This window comes from Maylandia zebra, linkage group LG16, assembly GCF_041146795.1.
Source record: "Maylandia zebra isolate NMK-2024a linkage group LG16, Mzebra_GT3a, whole genome shotgun sequence".
Taxonomy (NCBI): domain Eukaryota; kingdom Metazoa; phylum Chordata; class Actinopteri; order Cichliformes; family Cichlidae; genus Maylandia; species Maylandia zebra.
In genome coordinates, this window is record NC_135182.1 from 30,175,189 (window position 1) to 30,196,665 (window position 21,477).

At 39.7% G+C, this 21,477-nt stretch overlaps 1 protein-coding gene across 5 annotated transcripts in view; it reads right to left on the reverse strand.

Moving 5' to 3' along the window:
- The window catches only part of LOC101478896 (collagen alpha-3(VI) chain), a 99,357-nt gene extending 78,520 nt beyond the window's left edge, over positions 1 to 20,837 (reverse strand). For 3 of the 5 annotated variants that reach the window (XM_076875218.1, XM_076875217.1, XM_076875216.1), the window contains exons 1-7: positions 20,541 to 20,837; positions 11,126 to 11,240; positions 10,118 to 10,750; positions 8,035 to 8,631; positions 5,627 to 6,220; positions 4,176 to 4,799; positions 3,489 to 4,076 (exon numbers count right to left, since the gene is read on the reverse strand). In XM_076875218.1, the coding sequence (XP_076731333.1) occupies positions 3,489 to 4,076; positions 4,176 to 4,799; positions 5,627 to 6,220; positions 8,035 to 8,631; positions 10,118 to 10,750; positions 11,126 to 11,216 (3,127 nt within the window). In that variant the 5' untranslated portion in view covers positions 11,217 to 11,240; positions 20,541 to 20,837. The remainder of the gene's footprint in view (positions 1 to 3,488; positions 4,077 to 4,175; positions 4,800 to 5,626; positions 6,221 to 8,034; positions 8,632 to 10,117; positions 10,751 to 11,125; positions 11,241 to 20,540) is intronic. The other 2 variants (XM_076875219.1, XM_076875220.1) reach the window with 2 other exon arrangements.
- Between the last annotated feature and the right edge of the window lie 640 nt (positions 20,838 to 21,477).

Sequence of the window (21,477 nt, forward strand, 5' to 3'; positions counted from 1 at the left end):
GGTGTCTGCATGATCTATTCCAACCACAAAAGTTGTTACACCCATTTCATTCAAGTTTTCAGCAGCATTTCTGACATCATCACTGGAACGTCCACCAATTAAAAGAATCAAAATCTGGGGGACACCTTGCTGGTGCCTACTTCCAGAGGAAGCTGTTAAAACATTATCCTTGACATACTGCAGGGCTGCACCAGTATTGAGGGGTTCACCTCCTTTATGCCTCAACCTTCGCAAACTGTCAGCAACATCTTGCTTTGTGTTGTATGTATTTAGGAGAAAATCAACAGAAGGTTCTCTGCTGTACTGCACTACTGAAACACGATCTTTGTTTTTGTCCACACTGAGTGTCTCCATGATTCTTCCAACAAAGCCAAGAACAGCATTGAAGGTTTTCTGCATTTTATCAGAGGAATCCAGTAAAAACACAATATCACGTTGAATGAGTTCATTTTGACCTGCAGGATCTTGACAGAAATGATGATGCTAAGTTAGAGTTAAGCATTATAAGACAGATAGACCATGAAAACATCAATAAAAAGCCTTACCTAAAGGACTTTGTGATTTTTGTCTTGGCTGCTGCCGAGGAACCCTTTTTAGAAGTGACACAAGTTGATCATTCATTCTCTCAATATCATCAAATTGAGTTATGGAGAAGGCATAGGAAGGGTCATGTGCAATCATTTGGAGCTCAAGTATGTTTGCATTACTGGTACCCACACAGACTGGAACAATTTTTTCCTGTTTTAGAGCAGCAGCAGCACTTGCAACATCATCTTGAGATCTTCCATCGCTCAGCAGAATCAATATCTGAGGGACACCTTGTTGATGCCGACTACCCGAGGACTCGGCAAAAGCATTTTTTCTTACATAGTCAAGAGCTACCCCAGTGTTGAGGGATATGCCTCCTTTGTGGTTCAAACGTTGGATTGCACCGAGAACATCTTGTTTTGCCATGTAGGTGTTCAAATTGAAATGTGTCTGTGGATCTCCGCTATACTGAACCACAGAAATACGATCTCTGTTCTCATCAACTGTGAGTGTTTCTACCATTTGTTCCACAAAACTCCTTATTGCTGGGAACTCACTTTGTGTATTATCCGATCCATCCAAAAGGAATACTATGTCTCTTTGAGGAGATTCTAATTCAGAGAAAGAATATGAAAACCTCGTTTAGCAGTCAAACATAAACATAAGCCAAAATGTACTGTAGTGCAATAATTAGCCATTATGTTGTTGGCAAATATACTAAAACTGGTAATGAAATTCAAAGAATTATTGTTTTAAACGATGTGTTAGATGCAACAATTTGTAGGAAAACTGGCTAACAAAGAAAGATATTGAGAAATTACAAGCTAAGTAGCATATTCATCTTTCACGCATGAAAGATAGATTAAAGCCAAACAAGTTCTTTTGTTCAAAAGAACATATTTTCAGTCAATGATGTGATTATCACTGGCTCAAGGGAGAGCTTAAGAAAAGAAAGAAAAGCTCTCTGGAGTACAAGAAAAAAAAAGGATGGCAGCCAACCAAGAAGCAAGTAACACGTAAGATGTGTCTGGCCAGTGAAGAGAATTTAACAAATGTGAAACTGAATCAATGACATTCTTCAGAAAATAATTCAGTTTCATCACATTTGAAATTAAGAAAGACCAAATGAGCAAGAACAGAAACAGCGAGTCAGTTTAAATTTAAATTATATATTACATTTGTTTCTTACCTACAACAGTAGCAGGCTTAGCTGATATTTCTGTCTGGACAAATGCTACTAAATCTGGCTGAATGGACAAAATTTCAGCAAAGAAAGGCAAGTTGAAAACATATCTGGAGGAGAAGGCAATTTTTTGAAGTTCCTCTTGTCCAGCATTTTTCATTCCAATTGCAAAAGACATAACACCGATTTGCTTTAGTCCAAATGCAGCTCTGGAAACATCATCTTTGGATTTTCCCCCAGTGAGCAAAAAAAGAATCTGAGGAACTCCCTCCAGGTGTCTACTCCCAGATGAAGTTGTGAAAACATGGTCTTGCACAAACTGTAAAGCAGCTCCAGTATTGCGAGATTTCCCTCCTTTATGTCGAAGACTTCTTACAGCATAGATAATAGCTTTTTTGGATCTGTGAGTTATTAGGTTGAAGTAAATTGAGGCATCATCACTATACAGTATAACGCCCACTCGAACCTTATCTTCGCCAACGTCCAACTCTTCAACCATTCTTCTGACGAACTCTCGAATAGCTGGGAGACCATTTCTGGAGTCATCTGACCCATCAAGGAGAAACACTATGTCCCTCCGTGTGTCAACTAGATGATACAAGGATGGATAGAAGATTTGCGAATTACGCATTTGAGATGTTCTAACAGTCATGCATATTTATTAGCATGAGCAAGTCAAGCTCAGTGAAAAAACTGAGCTGTAAAGATGTGAGCTATTGCTCTGAAAAGTGGGAAGAAAAACATCTTTTTACCAAAAAAGATGTATAAGACATTTGAATGACTGATCTTCCAAGTGACTTCAAAGTAGTAAGTGAAATGGACACTTGGAAAGAAAAGATAAAACCGAAAAACACACCAAAATTTATTTCTTTTTCAGCTAGAATAGGCTTTTTAGTGAGAACAATCATGAAATTTACACAATAGAAATGGCTTAAATAATGGGGTGAATAATTACCAAAATCACCAAATAAAATCTTATCAATCATTCGAGTTTAGGGATATGTTAGTTTTATGAGAAAATGCAACTGTGCTAAGGAGTAAAACTTGTCCCGATGAAATAATATTAGCTTATACACTGACATGACAGCTTTGTCTTGAGTGTCTTTGTGTCTGTTCAGTGAAATAATAAGTTGTGACTGGACTGAGGGTAATTCAGAAACCTTATATGTGAAACTAGGTTTGAGCGCAATCATTTCCAACTCTGATATTTTGGCATCTCTCACTCCAAAATGTTATGTAAAATGTAATGTTCTTTAAGAGGAAAAGCTGGGCTTCTTGCATTATCAGTGGACAGTTTGCCACTTAATTAAAATCTTGGTGATTCCTTTTTAGTCTTCTGCTACCCATGGAGGAAGTAAAGACACTATGCATCACAAACTGTAGAGCTGCACCAATATTATGGCATGTCCCTCATTTGTGCCTTAAAATGTCTATCGCATTTAAATTGTAATTCTTTGTCTTGTGAGAATTTAGATAAAAGCTGACCTGAGTGTTATCTGCAAACTGAACCACAGACAGTCTGTCTTGGTTCTCACTTATATAAAGGTTCTCTGTTATGTTTTTAATGAAGTGTTTAATGTCTGTCAATCCATTTCCAGTGTTATCAGTGCCATCAACTAGGAACACAATATTTATTTTTACAGCATCATCTTGTGTTAAGACAACAATAAGAATCTAATTAAGATTAAAATGGGGTTAACATAAGTTAGATGAGATATAAAGCACCAAAAATTGCAGATTTTGTGAGTTCCGGACACCCGAAAAAAAATAATCTTACCTTGCTGTAGGACGACCTCTAACTCTTCCCTTGGTAGGCTCACATAATTATTCAGTCTTTGCGGTATGGTGCTGAGCTCACTGAATTCCTTAACGTTGAAGGCAAAAGAAGGGTTGTGCGAGATGGCCTCAATCTGCTTTGGGTCTGCGTCCTTGACACCAACACCAAACGGTACAACTCCATCTGTCTTCAGTGCTCCAGCGGGTTCCCTTACATTATCCGTAGATCGGCCTCCAGTCAAAACAATCAGAAACTGAGGGACATTTTGTGCAGCACGACCACCATAACTGCCAGACAGGATGGTGTCTTTCATGAATCTCAGAGCGGATCCTGTGTTTAAACTACGTCCACCAGTCACTCTGAGTCCTTGGACAGCTCTTATCACTTCATCTTTGGTTTTATAAGTGTTAAGGTAAAAACTTAGAGTTGGCCTTTCACTGTGTTGAACCACTGAAACTCGTACCTTGTCATCTCCAATGTCAAGTGGTTCGATTACTTTAATGATAAAATCCTTTATGTAGGCAAAATCTGCTTGAACTCGATCTGTGCCATCAATGAGGAAAGCAACATCTCTTTCAGCTCCAACAACTGAAGGAAAAAAATACAATACACATTTATTTATGTTTTGCCAGATATACAGTTGATCATATTTTTATTAGACAAAGAAAACAGAAATTCCAAACTAACCAGTTTCCTCTTGGAATACTGCCACGTCGGTATCGCCAACCACTGTTACCAACTCTGGCATGATTTGTTCAGCAAGGCCTGGTAAACCAGAGAAGCTTCTTGCATGGAAAGCCAAAGTTGGAACAAAGGCAACATTCTGGAGTAGGGCCTCATCTGCTTGTCCAGAACTGACGGTGAAAGTCAAAACACCAGCCAGAGCCAACCTGTCAGCCACAGATTTAACCTGATCTTGGGGTGGACCACCTGTGATCAGAACCAACACCTGCTGGACTCCTTGCCTTCTGCGTGACCCCCTTGATGAGTGAAACATGTTGTCCAGGGCATAATTCATGGCAGCTCCTGTATTCACAGCTGAGCCTCCGGTCAGCCTGAGTTGAGAGATTTTTTCTACAACCTCTTCCCTGGTCCTGTAGTTGCTCAGGTAAAATTCTATTTTTGGACGGTCAGCAAACTGCAGGAGACCAACCTGGACCCTGTCAGGACCTACATCAAGTTGGTTGATCGTATTGATCATAAAGTCTCTCACATAGGGCAAATTACTGCTTCCAACATAGTTTGAGCCATCCACAAGAAAGACAATGTCTCTGACCATTTTTGTAGTCTCCACTATGGTTTCCTCCGTCACTGAAGAAAAGCACAAAAAATGTATTAATTACTCTCTGTGTAATGCCAAGAACATGTGCTTTCAGTAATAGTGACGCATTGACTGTTGCAACATTTCTCTCTGTGCAAATGAAGAATTTAACATGTAAAGTGCCCAATATTTATTACTTCAATTTGTATTTTTTTAACAATTATTTACAAATATAACAGTGAAGAATATTTCAAACCACAAAGACGTAGTACCAAAGTAGGGAAAAAAATGCCAACTAAACATTAAAAATGTCACTAACACAACTACTTACTCAGGATCAATTTATATTTTTCAGCTGGCATGAAACTGACTCTTGTGTTTATACTCCACACAAATCACAGAATTGTCCTAGTTTTCAATTTTGAATGGAAACTTTTGCTTTAGTTGTTTTTCCACATATTTATTCAAAGTTTTCCTTATCTATCACATTTATCAAAAGTTCATTTTAGTCCTAGGTTTCCCTTTCTAATTATCCTGAATTTCACTGAAAGACAAATCATTACTGACCACTTGAAATGAAAGCAACCAGACTTGTTTTTGATTTCTTAAACTGGACTGGACTTTCCCCTGTGACATTAAGAACCAACTCTTTGATCGACACGGTGGCTCACATGATTGTAGAGTGGGTTAACGACTATCAGTAACAATTCCAAGGGGATAACCCCACCATGGGTTAAATACCTCGGGCTCGCCACAGGTTTTTGACCTGAAAAAGACCCTTGGGTGAGATCGAAATTTCTTCACAAACCAAAGGGTGTCCTGTTGCCTTCATTTCAAGCACTTAGGGGCTCAACAACCTATATAGATGTAGCATTACCTGTTGTGGTGGGTACTCCTCCAGCTAAAGTAGAAAGAGCACTTATCATTTTCTCTTTCTTGGTTCTAATCAGTGGTCGTATATCCTTGTCGTAGAACACAGCATCGTCACTAATGGCAATCTGCTTCAGCTGCTGCTCATCAGCTGCCTTTGCGCCTGCAGCCAAGGTCAATACACCTAGTTCCCTCAGGGCACTTGCAGGTTCTTCCACGCTGTCACTGGATCTTTTGCTGGTTAACAACATTACAAGCTGGGGTACACCCTGCTGAATACGGCTGCCCTTCTCTGGCTGCAACATTCTTTCCCGGACAAAGTTCAAGGCTGCTCCAATGTTGACTACCTGTGCTGGTCTTGGTTTGATAGTACTCAAAGCAGAAATGATTTTCTCCTTGGTCCCATGGGTGTTGAGATCCATCTCAACTCTCGGGGAAGCAGAAAACTGTGCAATACCCAATTGAACTTGATCTGGACCAATTGGCATGCTTTCCACAAACTCTCTGATGAAATTCCGCACATTGTTAATGTTTGCTGTTCCCATTGTACCGTCAATAAGGAAAATGATGTCTCGATTTCCAACTGTTTTTGACTGAATAACTGGAAAAAGAAACAACAAAGAACATTACAGTTAGGAGGGAATATTAGATGCTATAATAATCGGTCTATAAGACTAAGTTTTTGGCTGACAAAACTCTGAAAATATATTCTGTTAATAAATGTATATTTTGTATTTGCATTAAATTATTTGGCATGAGGGTAAAGTATTACTGACATGGAAAAAAGTAGGACAAATTCAGATGCCTTCTAATAGACATCAATTACAATTTACAAAATGTTAGAAATGTTGTAACAGCTATAGATCAAGTGATAAAGTGATTTATTTTATTTCCTGAAACCCATATATTTTTATATTTTTACAAAGTACAGCTAGTGTGCATGCTCCTTTGAAAATAAGTTAAATACGCTAAAACTATCAGATTTTAAAAATCAATTTAAACTGCATAAATAATACAAATGCACAAAGCTCTTTCTGTTAACTGATTTAACTAAGATGATCTTATGCCATTGTTAAAAATATATATTGTCTAATAAACCACATTTTGAGCAACATACATCCTAGTTACCTAAAAAAAAAAAGCTGTAACTCTTTGTAAAATGTAATTTAAAAAGGAATTCGATTATCTGCTAAAAGCTTAAATTCTGCATTTAATTACAATGATTACAACCTATCAGATACTGAAACTGAGAAATTTGTTTATTGAAAAATACATTATCATTTTGATTTTCTTTTTTCCAGAATCACTCTGGGAAAAGAAGTTGCATCAAATGATTATAAAATAGCATCCCAGAGAGTTAGAGACATTCACTGCTCAGTGATAAACACTTCCACAATTTGAGAATACAATTTCTGAACACAAAATTGAAGAAATAATAAACAATAAAATTTGGATTTCAAAATCTACAGGTATTAAATATTACATATTAAAATATTCTGAGAATCCAAAGACATTTTGTGTAAAAAGGTTGAGGGCCAAAATCACAATGGAACAGTGGATTACCTTTGTAGTGAAAAATAACTGCTGATAAGACTTGTGAAAAGTTTTAAACACATTAGAATCTTACTATTTGCCCATACATTGTTGCCTCTTACATTGAATCTTTTTAATGAGAACATATTTTCCAGCAACATAGCTTTGTAGTAAAAGAGCTTAGATGCTAAACTGGCCTTCCTGCAGTCCAGACCTGTACTCAATTGAAAACATTATGAAATAAAACAATTACAGAAAAGGCCACTGCTGAGCAGATAAAATTATTTACCAATCTTGAATTCACAAAAACTGACCTACAAGACAAGCTAAACATATATACAATCAATTCCAAAAATGTTCTCAGTTTCAACATTTGATATGCTGTTTTTATAATGATTTCTTCTTATTGACATCATATTCCAACTTTTATGGAAACACAAGCACCAGACCTACATACAAATATCTTTTTCTTATTAGGCTGTCTGGTACTAATGACATCTTTATCTTCATCAAACATTTATGTAAGTTAACCCTCTCAGGCTCAAATTAAGTTTTTTGTTGCTAATGCACAACCAAGTCCTGCAGTGGTACTTCTGAGTAAAAGAAAACCTCATAAAATATGTATGTGGGGTAATCAGGTTGTTAGTTTTTAACTGTTGCAAATCGGCAACGTCTGCCTTGAGAGGGTTAATGGAATGGAGTCAAATTTCAAATATTTTTAAAATGGTAATAAGACTTCTAAGTGTTACCACTTCTGTTATAAACTTAAAATTAGGGATATAGAAACTAACCTACCATGTGCACTATAACATATCAATTGAATTATGAAGTCCCCTTCCACAACCGTAATGCCCCGCCAGGGTTTACTGAGAAGTTACATACCTTCTGTGAACTCATTCTGAACTATAATAGTGCGCTGGATCACCCCGTTAATGAGTGGAAGCAGTTGGTCACCAATGTTTGCAACTTCTCTGACATCAGAGGCTGACTGGACAAAACTTATATCTGTAGCAATTGTTTCCAGATCTGCAGTGGCAGTGTCACCAATCGCCACGCCGAATGTGATAACACTGGCCCTCTTAAGAGCTCGGTCACCAGCACCAGTATCATCAGTGGATGGCCCAGCAGTGATAACCACCAACATCTGGGGCACACCCTCGTCAGCCCTGCCCCCAGATGTTTCACTTAAAAGGCTCTCGGCCACTTCCTCCAAGGCAGCCCCCAGGTTAGATTCATCGCCCCCTGTGTAGGTGAGGGCTTTCACAGCATCCAGGAGTGATGATTTGCTGTAAAAGCTATTTAGATAGAACTTTATCTCTGGGCTGCTGTTGTACAGGACCAAGGCCACCCGAACAGTGTCCCTGCCCACATCAAGGCGCTCAATGATTCTCAAAACCAATTCACGCACATAGGGGAAGTTTGCTGCTCCAATGTTCTGTGATCCATCAATTAACAGTACTAGGTCAGCTGTGTCTTGTGCTTTAAGGAGAGAGAGAGAAAACAAAACAAAATGGAACTTGTGAAAGCGTTAAATAAGTGAATCTGAGACAGAGACATAAATCAAAGAACTCGTGCTAGCTGTGTCATTCAGTGAATAAATCAACAACACTGCAAAACATCATACTGCATGTTGGCTGAACCAAGGAGATTTCCTAAAGTCCTGTAATTTGTCGATTACTTTGCTCCATAGATTTTTTTTTTTTACTTGAATTCAATTCTAATTACAGTAACACTAGAATTTATGTACAGAAAAGTCACAGTGTTTAAACTTTTTCTTATCTACATGTCTTCTGAACAAAAATACATTTTTCTATATGTTTTGAGACAATGTTAGGTCTTAGAGTTGGATGTATCTCACAGTTTTCTATGGGAATAAATTGTGACAGAACATGATCTGCTATTTAAAATCTGGAGCATCTAGGAACATAAAGAACTAAAAGAAAATCTGCAGATGGGCATAATGCATTAAGAATTTCCATTCTAGAGGAAAACAAATGATTAAATATATAAATAGATATAATCTTTTATGATATTTAATATTTAAAAAATAATGTAATATGCCCATTTGTATGAGCTCCGCTGAGTTCAACCACTCCATGCAGACTCTTGTTACAGACCTCAGATGACGTGACCAGTCATGACCCTGTGAACCATCCTTGGTGCCTGCATATTTGCAGTCATTGAGACGTATGATTTTGTTTAAAAAGAGCAAAACCACATATAATGGCAATGCTTCATTTGAAATGAACATGTACCCTTTGGATATTTGAGTATCTTAAATTACCATTCTTCATTACCGTTCGCCTTTCTTATGTCATTAAATTATGACAGCAAATAGATTAGGCTATTTAAAGATAAAAACATTCTCAAAGTGCTTCTACAGGTCAAGGATGTCTCCAGACAGGTTCATCACTGTTTCAAAAACAGAATATTGCACATATTTTACACAGATAGACATTGTGATTGAAAAAAGACAAACACACATGTGCAGGACACATAAGCAGTGGTGCATGGTTAGCTATTGTTAAAAGCTCACAGTTTGATTTTCGGGGGCTTTAAAAGCTTTTAAAGTGTCCCAGAGACCTTGTTATCTTCCAAAGGTTTTAGAAGAGGACACTGGGGAAGATCTGATCTTCTGAAAATGGCGTGTTGAATTATAACAGAAGCCATTTCAGCCTCCATCAGAGACCTACCTTTTGCAAAAGTACCAGGTACAACACCTAATGCAGTAAAGTGAACACATGCAAATCGTACTGTGATCTTTGAAGCATTAGAGGTATATTACATGTTGAAAGACAAATCAAAAAAGTGGTGTTAATGTTGCAGGTGAACAGTGGAAGGTTACTGTGGTTAAAAAAATCGTTATGTTAATTATAAAAAGGTCCAGTCACAGCCGCATGTGCAGCAGCTTCTTTCTGCACATGTAGACATTAGTATGGTAGTGACGCTGGTCCCATTTCATTACCTGTCCCTCCTCCAGCCACAGGGGCCTCATTTGCCACAGGAAACCCCCCTGACTGGGTCACTGCATCACAAAGTCCCACAACTAAATCTTGAATTATACTCTGTAAGGCTGGGAAAGTGTCTACACTGAAAACGTGAGTGCTTTGAGGTTGGCTAGCCATCTCCCTGAGCTCCCAGTCCACTGCATCCTGAACTCCAACTGCAAACATCTCCACGCCTGCCATCCGCAGCACTTGAGCTGGCTCGGCAACATCATCCTGCGAGCGGCCGTCTGTTAGCACCACCACCACCTGGGCGACTCCGTCAGCAGCACGGCTGCCCGAAGCAGCAGTCAAATGTGTATGTATCAGAAAATCCAAACCCAAGCCAGTCCGCGTGCCCCCACCACGGTAAGACATAGCCTTGATGTGTGCCAGGACTCCCTGTGCAGTTTTGTAGCTGTTGAGCTGGAACTCAGTGTGAGGCCTGCTATTGTACTGTACAAGGGCAAATTTAAACCTTTCTCCTCCGACCTGGTGCAGAGATTGTATCAAGGTGTACAGAAAGTGTCTGACATGCTCAAAGTTCTCTTGACCCATACTCCATGATGAATCCACTAGAAAGTACATATCAGCTGCCAAACCTTGTGCACAATCTTCCAAAGGGAGTGTTGGGAGGACAAAAGTAAAGACCAGTGAAAAGATGCTAACAAAGTGCACAATATAAATGTACTTCAGTTTGATAGCATCAGTCTGTTTATGTATGTTTAATGTGTCAAATGTATCAGACTTACTCTACTATAGTATCTCTTGAGGTTTTATATTCTAAGTTTTATGTCCCATTTTGAGGTTAACTGTTTGCATTCAGTCTTGAAAGCATAATACATGTAAAAGTCAGAAATGCAAATACAGTTTTATAATCCCTTTGCTTGCATTCGATATTTAAACACTTGCTTATTGAGACCCGGTTCTATCATCTGTAAAATGAGTGCTGCTGCTGACTGCAATGAGATTAAATTAGTTAAACTTACCTTCATCTTCCTGGGCATCGAGTTTAGGAAGAAGTCCTGCAAGCAGGACGACCAGAAGAGCACGTAGCGGTAGCAAATGATGACTCCTCATCTTCAGAAGAAACTAAGAAGGCACCTGAGAAACCAGAATTAGCGAAATATGAGCTATAAAGCATGAATATAAAGTTTATTAACCATAACCATAAAAGAGGTTTTGACACATGGTCAGTGGGCACAGGTGACTCTAGGCAGTGACTGTTAGCTAGGCTTCAACTCAGCAAATTCATGTACCTGAACTGGACCTCTGGTGGTGCTTTTCTAGAATGTTGACAAATAATATGCTTTAGTGTTCAATTAATTGCACTAATAGCTGGTTCAAAATATCTGTGTTCCAATTTTGGTGTGTGGAATGCTGTGTGTGGGAGATGCACCCATTGTACTAGCTGAATGTAGCCTAAAATGTGGTCATGTTGCCTCTTTAATTTCCCCATTCCAAAGCTATCTTTCCAAGGGAATAACTCTGCGATGAGTTATTTTCATTGCACTGTGCGTACATTTTTGCGTGTACTGATGTACATTCATGACAACCTATTTCCACAGTAAGTGAAGGAGCTACAGCATGTGCCGGAGTGGAGAGGGATGATGATCAAAACCACCTGTGAAAATTACCATCCAGTGTGCCTTAGTAATAAACTCTGCCTGGCAGGGACTCAGTTTTCCAGCTCACAAAAATAATGTGCTCTTAAAAGCGGTATTAGACTGGAAAGTCTGGTTTCACAGAGGATGTGCTTTTTTTTCTACTTAGTTAGATTTTCCTTCATTATGATGAGCGGTAACATCACAGGAAATGAAAGAGAGGTCACACATGGTTCACTTAGGACCTTATGAGACCTAAGCGCAAAGAAAGGTCTCAACCCATCAAGAGCCTGAAAAGACAGATCTACAGGTACAGGCAAAACACACACACACACACACACACACACACACACACACACAGTGGAGGACTTGTCTTTGACATGATTCATTCCCATAACCATCATAACCCATAAATCCCAGCCCACAACTCATTCAAAGCCCTTCATGAACAGAGAAGTCTGTACAGCTTTTCAAGATCCAAGAGCATAAAAGCAAAGTGCAAAAATCGTATCTAAGAAGAAGCTGACAGAGCGGAAATAAACATATGCTTGTAACATCTGCATGACTCACCACTCAAGAAGCATTTCAACTCAAGGAAGTGAATGCAAAAACAAAAAGGTTAATACTTACGAATGAAATGGCACACATGGCCTTTGACCAATAAATTCTTCTTCATTAAGGTAATGATGGATATTAAACCAAACCCAGAACAGTCTTTTTAATAGCATCAGAGCCTGTTAGGAAAAGCGCTAAAAGCTCAGCACTCGGTGGTTAGGTGTGAGAAAAGTCACATTTTGGATCATAAAGGGTTTATGGTAGATGTCTTTAGTTTATAAAAAGGGGAGGTCTTTTTCATGTCAACAAAGTTTGTATTTTCCAGTGCACAAAACGCAAGCTAAATAAACAGACAATTGACCTCTGGTGGAGAATGCAGATATAGAATAGAATAGAATTCAACTTTATTGTCATTGCACATGCACAGGTACAGGGCAACGAAATGCAGTTTGCATCCATCCAGAAGTGCTTTAGTGATATAGATATATTACAATATATATTAGCAATAATATAGATATGTGAGTATATTACAGAAATGGGTCTATTATGGTATGTTATAATGTACACGGTATGAAGTATGTTGTGAATATTCTATAACTATAAGTATGTACAGGCTGTAGTGAGTACAAGCTATGTACAGGCTATGAACAGGATATAAATATGAAAAACTATACAGAATATGAAATGAAATAAATAACTTTACAGAATCTGGGATATACAGCTATACAGAAATGGAAACTATGCAAGTTGTAAACAGTTGTAGGATTAAAGATTATCGAATGTACAGAATGATTATTTACAGAGCTATACAGTAGTGCAGTTAAGATAAGTGAGGGTGTAGATAGTTTCTACAGAGGCTATATAAAGTGCTAGTGGTTGTGAGTGGTGGTTCAGTCCATGTTATTATTGTGTTTGAGGGTACAGTTGTCCATTGTGGGTGTGTGTATGTTCAGTCCATGAGTTAACGTGGGTCAGATGTCAGGAGGCAGAGTTCAGGAGTCTGACAGCTGTGGGGAAGAAGCTGTTCCGGTACCTGGTGGTCTTAGTCCGGAGGCTCCTGTGGCGCCTCCCAGAGGGCAGGAGGGTGAAGAGTCCATGTGATGGGTGACTGGGGTCTTTGATGATTTTCCCAGCCCTTTTCAGACACCGCTTCCTGTAGATGTCTTTTATGGCAGGAAGTGGTGCTCCGGCGATGCGCTGGGCAGTTTTCACGACCCTCTGCAACGCCTTCCGGTCCGAGGCAGAGCAGTTCCCGTACCAGACTGTTATACAGTTGGTCAGGATGCTCTCGATGGTGCAGCGATAGAAGTTCACCAGGATGTCTGAGGACAGGTGGTTCTTCCTCAGAGTCCTCAAGAAGAAGAGGCGCTGGTGAGCCTTCTTGACCAGCTTGGAGCAGTTGGTCATCCAGGTGAGATCCTCGGAGATGTGGACTCCCAGGAACTTGAAGCTGCTCACACGCTCCACAGCCGTCCCCTTAATGTGGATGGGTGGATGTGGGTCAGCATTCCTCCTGTAGTCCACGATGAGCTCCTTGGTCTTCTCGGTGTTAAGCAGCAGGTTGTTTCTGTCGCACCACTCAGCCAGACGATCCACCTCCTCCCTGTAGGCGGCCTCATCGTTGTCACTGATGAGGCCAATCACCGTGGTGTCATCTGCAAACTTAATGATGGTGTTGGAACCATCAGCAGGTCTGCAGTCGTGGGTGAAGAGGGAGTAGAGGAAAGGGCTCATCACACAGCCTTGTGGTACACCGGTGTTCATTGTGATGGTAGATGAGCAGCGGTTATCCAGCCGGACATGTTGGGGGCGGTTGGTCAGGAAGTCCAGTAACCATTTGCAGATGAGGGAACTGATACCCAGGTCTGTCAGTTTCCTGATGAGTTGTGAGGGGTGGATTGTATTGAATGCTGAACTGAAGTCTATAAACAGCATTCTGGCGTAGGTGTTGTTGTTGTCCAGGTGTGAGAGGACAGAGTGCATTGCGATGGAGACTGCATCCTCTGTGCTCCTGTTCCGGCGGTATGCGAATTGGTGGGGGTCCAGGGTGGGGGGGAGACAGGATTTGAAGTGTGCTAGGACCAGTCGCTCTAAGCACTTAGTGATGATGGGGGTGAGTGCTACTGGGCGGTAGTCATTGAGGTAAGATGGGTTGGAGTTTTTGGGTATCAGGACGATGGAGGTGGATTTGAAGCAGGCCGGTACCACGCTGTGGTACCGGCCTGCTTCAAATCCACCTTTTATAATAAAGTAATATATATCAATAAAGTAATATATATCAATAAAGTAATATATATCAAATTTCTCCAGGGATTGTTTGATCTTGATCCTGTGGTCTTTGTCAAAAAATCTAATTTTGAATGAGCACCCTCAATATCAGGGCCATTTTCTACAGTATTTTACATTTTTCTTGTTCTTTTTTGTTTGTTTTAGTCAGCTGGAACTTGGCTAATGCCATATTTTATTGTTAGCTTATTTTTATTGTGCGAGCCAGCATATAGCTGCCTTGTTGAAGTTATGGAAACTCCTCTAGATTTCCATGCCATGCATGAGCCCTTAAATCTGATCTTAAAAATGTCATGTGGTCAATTGAATGCCAGGTAAAAGCATGTTAGTAAGTTTAAGTGGATTATGCAGCAACTATTTGGTCCAAAATTAGTAGATATTGAAAATGAAAACACAAAAGAAGAATTTTCTGGCAAGGTGTTTAAAAACAACATTAAATTACATCAAGGCACTAGTGTTAGACTTGGAAGAAAAAGCCAAAAAAGTACTATGTCTGCTACAGTAGATTTAATCTATAATGAAGTCTAAACACATTGTACTCTATGCAGAATTGCAGGCACTGAGTCATGGTGTTTACACTTTGCTGTGCACTCTGTTTGTGCAGGCCATGTTTTGCAGATGACCATACAACTCTGTATTTGTATTCCCATCTTAGACAAGTGAGCCAGTATGACCTTTCAAATGCAAACAAAACATAACTTTTCAAAAGTTGGCCTGCAGATGAATGCTGGTGAAGGAAATAAAACTACTGAAAACAGCTGCAGAGCTGTGTCACACAAATAATATCAATCACATTTATAGGGTCAGTGTATAGTGCCCATAAAGTCCACGTTTGGAGTTATTCCTTAAATTTTCAGCATTAGTGTTTGCTTTATGAAACAAACATATACAGTATATAGATCAACCACATAAGGGAAGTGTAAAATATCCCCGTAGTCCCCAGATGCTGTTACTCTCCATATTGGGCTTAAACCAGTAAGAGCATTCATTTCAAGGAAATCTAAGCTGCCTTGGACACTGCGGCAGATGTTTGTGTTCACCCATGTGATTTGGGGTCACACAAAAACCACTGCTCTGAAGAGTTCAGCCAGGCTCGTCCAGTGTGTGAACACTATGGATTCCCCTCATCACCGCAGAGGAAAACATAGCAGGGCAGGAGAATCTTGTTTTCACTGATAGAAGCAACCAAAACAATGGCAGCACGGGGGACAGAGCATTCATGAAGAAAATTAGCAACTTAAAGCTGCAATTTTTTCCCACTTCATCTCTAAAAACAAGCTGAACAGTTTGTTTCTGGCATGCTACCATCAGGTCCAGGTTTTGATAGCAAACAACAGAGCGCTAATGGAACGTCCAAGCCACAAAGAACAAACAGGGAAAGGTGCAAAAAGGCTCATCAGTGAGCCACTGAAATCAGCACACATTATTCTTTGTCATTTAATCTACTGTGAAGTACACACTGGAAGAGTATCTCTCTGTGGGTTTAATGTGAATAGAATCTTTAAAAATACCATTAAAGTTGTGTTTGAATAGAAATGAGCCAGTAACTGCAATAGCTGTTTTGATCTTTGTGTAGCTTGTAGCCCATTACATATCTTTTTTTCACAGCTTCCACTGGGTGGCGCCGATGTTTAGCCTTTTTACATTTTTAACTTTAGCAAGTTTATGATATTTTAGGTCATTCAACTACCTATATCATCTAGTGTACCTCGGTATGTGTACTTCAGTGAATATGCAACATCAACACTTTGTCTGTGATCAAGTCACGACCATGAAGTGTCAGACTGAAAACACATGCTTTAAGTTACACAAGCAGAAACACTCCACTTCACAGTGTATACAGTCGATTTACATTTACAGAAGATATGTGCTGCAATGTGCCTGCGAACCCTCTGTAAATACAATCGCAGCTGGTCCTCACACACACACACACACACACACACACACACACATATATATTGGGGGGACATCGGGTGGCACCCACTCCTTCATAATAGTGCCCCACCCACCAATGTCATTAGATGAGAGTGTGGATAAAACCAACAATGAAATATAACTATGTATGGTAACTTAAGTAAATTATGGAAAGTTTTAAAGTACAAGTATTTTATCAAGTAATGCTTTGTACTTACATTCCAACATATTTTCAATGTAAATGTGTACTTTGTACTATAGTGAGGTTCATCACTTGATGTCATGTACACATTACTCAATAGCTGTCTGCCATAGTTGATGTGATGCAACCATTTGCTGCTAGGGGAACATGTACTCCCCTGGTTGGCAGTGGTTCCTGGAAGAGCCTGGCTTACACTGGGATTTCACTCAAATCAGTTGGAAAGAAGGTGCTGTACCAAAAACCTCCTGTGTGATTATTGGTTGCTAGCAGATTGCCAAAGTTGCCTGTAGTTCCAACTATGAGCCCAGCAGTAGTAAAACTTGAAAAAGTGTGACACATACTGGAAATGGAAAAGGTTTGCCTTAAAAGTAAAAGCTGTGGCTTTTGAAACATGTTGACAGCGCTGAGGCACAACTCTTTACATTGAAGATGAACATTCTCCATTTTCACTTTGTGTTCCACTTTTCAGTTTTACAGCAGCTCGGAAAATACCCGGGCAGTTTTTGTAGACAGGTTTGTCACTGCTATTCAAACTACCACCTGTGAAATAAGCTAGTGACCAAGCAGGTTTTTGCCAATCTGTTAGGGAATACACCTTTTTCCCTAGTGACAAGTGTAGACTTACATTACTGAGACTTTCATTATCCCTGAAAATGCCATCACACTCCAAGCACCACTCACAACCATTTGGGACAAACTGTTTCCACCAGTATTTAGGCCTCTGTTACAGAGGCGTTATTCACTTCATCTGGACAACCTGGCAATCATGTTGACATGAATGATTAAGTGGCAGACAAGTTAATGTAAATGGTCAGTGGTCATGTGTCTGCCAAATTTATTATTTTAGATTTAGAATTATAAATCTAATGTATTATGGTGTCATATGTTAGAACTACAAAGTAACTAAATAACTAACTTAATAACTATGTCATTAAAATCATAAAAACTGTGACTCTGTAATGTAATTTGTATGTTTCTACATAATGAGCACTTTTATTTTACTCACTTTAAGTATAGTTAATGCTGTTTAATTTTTTGTACACCACACACACATTCTCAATGTGGATCATATTAACCTATAGGTTTTCACCATATGATGGCTTGTTTTTGCTCCAGCCAAGCACTAAACACTCAACGATTACAGATTTTAAAAACCCGTGTGTTAAACAGTGAACCTGGCCTGAAGTATACAAATTTAAGGCCCTGTGTTCAAATTAAACTATTAAAATTAATGTTGATGAAAGAGCTGCATTTATATAACACAGTTGGCATTTAGCCCTTACAGGTATATTTGGGACATTAAGTCTTTTACTTTGAAATACAATACTATCCTAACTTTAAAATAAAAGTGAGCCAGTGTCAATGGCAGTAGCATGTCTTCTTACATCACCTCAACTACTGGGAGCCACACATGATCTTTCATCTCACTGTATAAACAAGATGTTGTTATATTTGCTCCATCATACTAGCTAATGGTTTCCATTAATTTACTTTAATATAATTGAGTCATTAACTATAAATCTACACGTGCACTGCTGGAGAAGAGGGGGAACATTCTAACTGTTAGTTTAAATAAGCAAATAGAGGATAAAATCCACCTAACAGGAAACTTTAATGAGAAATCCACACTTTAATGAGTCATAATAAAGGCTGAACCAGCATCTACACTTTTATATCTTTCTTTTATTGTTACATTTAATGCCACTGCCAATCCCCACAAATCCGTTTTTAAGGCCTGCTCTCTATGCACAAGATGTATCTTTTATATCAGATAAGTGAAATCACAAGGCATGAGATTCTTACAAGTGTTCTGATCGTGAGGTGGTGCTACACCGCCACTCGCTGGTGAACAAATATCACTTGTGACTTTGTGCTCCAGCATGTAAAAGTCAATCCTGCATCTGTGAGGACCTGCACATCCAACCGCACGCCACCCCTCAGCTGTAAGGATGCAATGTGACATGTGTGGAGCAGATGAGAGGAAGATCAATGATGAAGTTAAAAAGGCGGGAGGGGGAGGCTGGCTGAACAGGCAGTTCTACACAGCTGGTGTGTGTTAGACCGTCTGACACCTGGCAGATGTGTGCTCGATCTGAGCCTGTTCACATATTAAACCTGACACTCCTGTAGCATTGGTAAAGACGAGAGAGATGCACACGCTGGATCAACTTGTAGCCAAGGAAAAGGTCTGTTTTAAAGCCTGATTTCCTTCTGATATACCTTTAAGCTGACCTGTGCAAGTGATTGCACTATAATTAATCTTTCTGCACGCTTGCAGCCACTCAAACGTGCTTTCACCAACCAGAATATGCTTCAGATTTCTTACAATTATTCATGGTTGCCTTCTTAAAAAGAGAAGATTGGGGTACTAAATCCCTGAGACTAGAGCATTCTGAAAACTCTTCCAACTTTCCAAACATCTGCACTGCATCACGGAAAAAAAGAGACAAAAGCTGGAGAGAGCAGAGCAGCTATAAAACACATTAATCGTGATTTATTCTGTATATCTAAAAATCCCTTTTGTTAAGAATCGTCCCGATGCACCACTGCCAATAAAGGTTTTGATACCAGCTTACAAAGGGAGCTGCAGCACTGTCGTAATGCTGGTAGTAAATCACGTCGAAAAAAAATTCAAACACATAAAACCAAATCTGGAGCGCACACCAAGTTTCCTCTAGCATATTTGAATCGCGACCAAGCTCTTCCTCTCTGTATCACAGCAACGGGTTTACACGCAAAACACACAAGTACGTGGAACAGTAGCTCATGAGAATTACTCATGATCATTTTTCCAGTGCATTCTCATTACGTTTGGATTCAGAAGAATATGACAAGTTAATTCATCAAATCCCACATGGATACACTGAAACACTGCTGAACTCCTCCATCTCCGCTTGGACAGTCGTACAGGAGAAATGGAAGATTAATGACTCACACCTGGTCAACTAAACCCTGCAGCTCCCCCTTCTACCACCACCAGCACCACCTCTCATCCACCCACCAATAGACTAGCCCTCTTTTGGCTCTCCTGGTGCATCTGGCCAGAAGCATGGAACACTTAGTTCACACTTTTCCACTTGTGCACTGGTTTCAGGGAGGGTGTGGTATTGGGCTGCAGCGGAAACATCTAGCCATTCGACTATTCTTCATTAGAGCTCTCATGTGGGTGGGGAGACTTTAAAATTTGGTTACTATAAGAATCCCCATTCGATCTAATGGAACAAATTATCCTGTTCTATCCTCAAAGACAAAAACAGTAGTCCTCACATCTTGATATTAGTTATTTAGTGAAATCGCAAAGCATGGTGCTTGTGGTTTTACTTGCTTAAAGGATAATTGTATATCATATGGTGCAAAGTAATGCCTTATTTTTCAAGACCTTATGTAGCATCTCTGGGATTTTACACCACATATTTATTTGACATTTATAAAGCAAAGACAAAAAAGTCACACAGAAGACAAAGTTTTAACAGAAGGGGCAAACATGCTTCTCTCTCCACTCACATGTATCATTCACTACATTGCTGAGGTCTCCTCCTTCACCCTAACTGCGGCTCACCTCTTGCCCTCACAGCACTCTCACCACTAAAGTATAGGTTTCAGTGTTAGTGCTAAAAGCATGCTGTTTGATATTTATGAGGTAGATGCCAGAAAGTCTTGCACAAACCTCCTATTATCTCACCCATCATGACTTTACATGTTCTGACTTGAAACTATGCTATGGTCAATGCACTATATATAATCATGTAAAGTGCAACTGAGGTCAAACTTAAAGTAAAAGTGAAATTGAGCGAGCATGCAAACTTTTTCTGCAACAACACCACCGGCACATTCAAAACTTACCCTGAGCTGAAGTAGCTGTACTCCACTGGATTCGTTTTTGAGGAAAAATGATATCAGTTATGTAAAACGACTGAGAACTAGACTACTGGGCATTATCCTCCTGGTAAATTCCCTTCGCTGGCTTTTCCAGCACCCCCCGAAGGAAGGTAGCTGAGCAAAGCAGTAATAAGGCCACTGATAAGAGATGCAGAGAGAGAGACAGAGAGAGGTCGTGAATGAAGAGGGGAAATGGTTGAGAAAGAAAGAAACAGGCACCCTCCCGGTCTCAAACCAGAGGAGCTGTGGTGCTGAGTTCAAGGCTGAGATGGGACAAACTTCTAAACTCCTGGAGTTCTGCCATCTCTCTTCCTCCGCCCACTTTCTCTAAAAAAAGAAGAAAAAAAGGAGGGAGAGGAGAGAAGAGAAGAGGGGGAGAAAAGAAGTAAATGAAAACCAGACACATGGCCCTGTTTGGTCTGGATGGAAGCAGCGGGGAGGATGATGTCACACATCTGGAGTGGGCTTTTCTCTTTACCTTTTCCTACATATTGTCATTTCTTCCTCTATCTCTGCAAAGCCCCTTTTTTCAAGCCTTTGCCATGTCAGCTAACTTGGTGTTCATTTGATTTTGAGATTTCGAATTGTCAATGCATCCTCCTTTTGATGTTGGACTCAAGTGACTCAAGTAAAAGCACAATGCAGTTTAACTAGCTTCCACCAATCAATCTAGTATTGTCAATGACTTATTAGAAGCTATGTCATTTTCTACTGTCTAGACAGCTGATGAAATGCACTGTGTGCGCTGGCCATTAAGTTTCACTAGCTCACCAGTAAACATAAAGCACAGTCAGGACAGTGCACTGGCACACACTAAAAATTTGAGTCCTGCTAATACATTTTATTGCTCTGCAGCAACAAACCAAAATCAGCCATGAAGCCACGCATAATGACACTGCTT